The sequence below is a fragment of the Vollenhovia emeryi genome, unplaced genomic scaffold, assembly GCF_000949405.1.
Source record: "Vollenhovia emeryi isolate VEMERY1.0 unplaced genomic scaffold, V.emery_V1.0 DF939190.1, whole genome shotgun sequence".
Taxonomy (NCBI): domain Eukaryota; kingdom Metazoa; phylum Arthropoda; class Insecta; order Hymenoptera; family Formicidae; genus Vollenhovia; species Vollenhovia emeryi.
In genome coordinates this window covers 83,008-87,018 of record NW_011967176.1, presented here as the reverse complement: position 1 = coordinate 87,018, position 4,011 = coordinate 83,008, and the positions used below count along the sequence as shown (strand labels likewise).

Below are 4,011 nucleotides of genomic sequence, written 5' to 3'. Positions count from 1 at the left end.
ACTAACCATCATAGGCATTTCTGTTTTGCTAGCATAGGGGTGTATTCATAATGACAAGATTAAATTTCATTATCTGCGAATTGATTGTTTAAATCAAGTTTAGAATATATATACAATCAATCAAATAATTGATCTTTTTATAAAATAGATTATTAATAATTTGTTTTTGATTACAATCATACATTTCTAACAAAATTATGTTGAAATTACGATTGTGTTACATAGAATTAGTTATAAATTACATTTTCGCATGTGAAAATAATGCAGTCTGCTCATATTTGAAACTTGGACAGCCTTTCATACATACGTTTTGTCGATAGGACTCCGCAATTTAACACAATCACCGATTTTATTGGCTTTCCAGTCTTCGTACCGAATCCCTCGATCTGTTTAATCAGATGGCAGACATTAACAGTTTACTACTACTCTGTGGTCAAATTTAAACGCGCAGATAATTAAAGCTCTCGTAAAACGATATTGAGTGATACAATAAAAATAAAATTTTTCATTACCTGTAAAATACGAAATAATTCTCCCTTTCTCTCATTTATTTCATTGAGAAGATATTTTTAGAATAATCTTTTCCAACTTTTATGTTGTAACATTTGATAAAATATTATACATAGAAAAATAACAGATAAAAGACAAATTTAATAATTTGTCGTTTTCAAATTTTGAATATAAAAATACATATTTATTCTCAATTCTATATATGTAATACACATAAAACGATTACGACGTTAATATTAAAAGTTAATGAGGTAACTAATAAGCTAATAAATTATATTTACATTATCTTTCAAATATAATATAAAATACAATAATATAAATAATTTAATTTATAGTATAACATTCTTATTAAAAAAAATCGATACGTGTCTTTGTATGTAATTTGCAAGCTCTTTGCTAGATGGCGGCACATATTTCAATGGCATTACGTAATCAATAGACAAAAAGGTCCAAGTTTTGACATTTTAAAAGCTCTTCATCTATATGCAATCAGGGCAATATGGGCTTATAACTACGCCATGTATTATATTTCCTAAATAAAAAAATCGATCGCTGACGTAATCGATCACTGAAGTTGGATAGCATTACAAAGAGCTGCTGTTCATATATGTACATTTATACATATATTAATTAAAATAATACAAAATTAATTAATTATCCTGCAGTAATGCACAATTATTTGGATTTAGCGAACCCACGTATTCGAGCTCAATATAATGCTAACATTTATGTTTTACCTATATGTTTCATCTACATATCCTACTAACTCATACTACATGAAATTACTACTCATATTGTATGAAATTTCTTTTAATAATGATGCAGAATATATTTGCAAAAAGTCAAAGTAAGATTTATATATGTACATAAATTCGTGCCTATAGTAGTCGTGTAAAGCAAAATAGCACCTGCTGAAACTTATTATTTTATCTTTTTTTATCTAACAGGTAACATAAAATAAGTACATTAAATTATTGTATATTAATTTTAGAATTGTTTACAGATTTTTTCAATTTAATATATTGAAGACAAAATTGATTAAATTTTGGTAAAATCGAACATTAAAGCACAAAAAGGAAACAAAATAAAATTGTAATAACAAAATAAATTGTAATAACAAAATAAAATGATAACACATATATTTATAAAGTTAAATTGTTAAAAAAAAGGAAAATGTTACCTTGTAAATGTTCATCAATCCATCTATTACTCGGCCGAAAACGGTCTTATCTCCATCTACAGTTTTCAAACATTTAAATGTAAGATTAAATTTGGAATCGTTTTTTCCGTCTTCATTGTCGCATGTAGAGAGGAATCCAGGTCCTGCATGATGCAGAGTAGAGTTTTCTTTATCAAATGAGTCACCGTATATGGAAGTACCGCCGGTACCATCAAACTTTGTGACATCTCCTCCTTGACACCAATAGCCAGAGACGATACGATGAAATGGAGTACGCCTATAAATTATGAATTTTCTATGAAATGTTTCGGAAAGCCTTGGACTTAATAAACACAGTCTTGAATAAACTGATAAATTTCAACTTTAGTACAATTTCAAATATGATTATTATATATAAATCTATAATAATGTCTTCTTTTTCACACATATGTATACTATAATATAATTTATGTACTCATATGACAATCCATTCACTCCACGGCAGAAAGCTGCAAAGTTCTCGCACGTACGTGGTACGACATTGTCATAGAGTTCAAATACTATGCGCCCTAATTTTTGATTTTCTTCTTTAAGCCCAATGTCAAAGAAACATTTCGTTTGACTTTTCCCAGATAGTTGCCTTTGTACATCTAGTACAACGGACATTCTTTCAATAACTGACATGTATCTGCATAATTGAAAGAATACATAGAAGCTTAATTACAAAATGCAAATTTTTAAGCAGAAGTGTAAGCTACGTTACTATACAATTCTTTTTCCGAATATTAATTAGACAACCTTGCACGGTGCTCCACTGCTTCATGCATACTCTTCCAGTTTTTCAAAAATTTACGAGCAGGATATTGACTTTCCGCTTGGTGGATTTTCTTTAGTACAATTCTATTTTGCCGCATAATTATATTGTTTTTACGATCTTGATCCATAAATTTTGATTTATATTTGACATTTGGTGCCCAACAATCCACAGGTCCCTAATAATAATTAACATTATCACGTTTTATTTGTACACATCATATCTAGATTAATGTTACTTAAAGGTAAATGAGCTTTAACGAATTTCCATAATATTAAGAAGCATGTAATAAATAAACCACGAGTTTTATAAACTTATAATATATCATCTTTAATTAAATTGTATCAGTTTTAATAAAATAAGATATAACAATACTAACCCCTAATCGATGAACTATGTTAATTTTCTTCAATAGTTTCATATTCTCTTTATCTATTTGTTTAACTCGTATAGCATCTTGTTGCAAATCGTGAGCTTTCAAATAAACAGATGCGTCGAAACGTGGAGGTTTGTTATCAATTTTTGCGACAACATGGACACGACGAGATTTCTTACGTTTTTTATCATTCATAATAGTATACAAGTTTTATTATACTGTTTTAAGAAGATATTCGTTGCGGAGTTTATACTGACATGATTTCTACGTTAATTTCATTTGCAGTATTATCTGGTGTGAATTTATAACCAAAATTTATAAAAATCTCCGTTCGTACGATGTTGTATGAATTGATGCAATGTTCAGGTAATTATTACTGTGTAATATTCGGATTTGATTTGACAGAGAGTTTACGATATTCTCGAACAAGGTGCTTTGAGAGATATAAATACGTATAACAGTATTTATTATAAAATAAACTTATATGTGTGAATGCGGACATTAATGAGCTCCTTTGACTGTGTGCAATCTATTAATTAATTTATTAATTACATCTGTTTATTTCTTTTGTCAGCTTCAACATCCAGTTAGCATTAAATTATCTCGGGTAACAATAATAATGTAATATAAATTAGAGAAATTGAGTTTCTCTATTACTAGGATTATTGTTCAGTAATAACTTATATTTTTTATAAAATACATAAAATATTGATTTTACGAAAAAAAGCAATTATTTTGTGAGATGATTATGAAAAGAGAACAAACGAAAGAGATGAAATAAGATGTAGAAATAGAAATAAGCTATTTTACATTTCGCATTTTTCTAGAAAAAATTATTTTGTAAGAATTTAGTAATTTTTTAAGAATAAAAATTTAGATATTTTTATAAATATCATATATTTATAAAATATCTATAATTAACTATAATTTTCTAATAGATGCCTGAATATGTCTGCTTGTATTAATATACTAGTAACACAGCGCATTGACCAAACATTGGTTAAACATTGGTCCAATATTTAGTTGTATTGGGCAAATGTTTAGCCAATGCACTGTGCTACTAGGGTAATTTGTCAAAATAGATGCGGAATACTAAAAGAGACAATTTATATTTAATACATACTTTTTAAATGTGTTCTTAATAATATGATG

General features: G+C 27.6%; 1 protein-coding gene across 1 annotated transcript; it reads right to left on the bottom strand.

The window, feature by feature from the left end:
* Positions 1–237: 237 nt before the first annotated feature.
* Positions 238–3,054, bottom strand: LOC105562378 (photosynthetic NDH subunit of lumenal location 5, chloroplastic-like). The gene is made up of 5 exons (XM_012013170.1): positions 2,863–3,054; positions 2,468–2,661; positions 2,145–2,357; positions 1,691–1,967; positions 238–386 (listed from the first exon to the last, which is right to left on the bottom strand). Exons 1-5 carry the CDS (start codon positions 3,052–3,054, stop codon positions 273–275), a joined length of 990 nt encoding a protein of 329 aa, XP_011868560.1. The 3' UTR covers positions 238–272.
* Positions 3,055–4,011: the final 957 nt, after the last annotated feature.

Excerpts from the sequence above, each read along its gene's own strand:
- LOC105562378 (XM_012013170.1), bottom strand. The coding sequence starts at position 3,054 with ATGAATGATAAAAAACGTAAGAAATCTCGTCGTGTCCATGTTGTCGCA. Across the intron at positions 1,968-2,144 it reads GTGAATGGATTGTCATATGA|GCGTACTCCATTTCATCGTA; the intron begins GTACATAAATTA and ends CATAATTTATAG. Across the intron at positions 387-1,690 it reads GATTGATGAACATTTACAAG|ATCGAGGGATTCGGTACGAA; the intron begins GTAACATTTTCC and ends CTGATTAAACAG.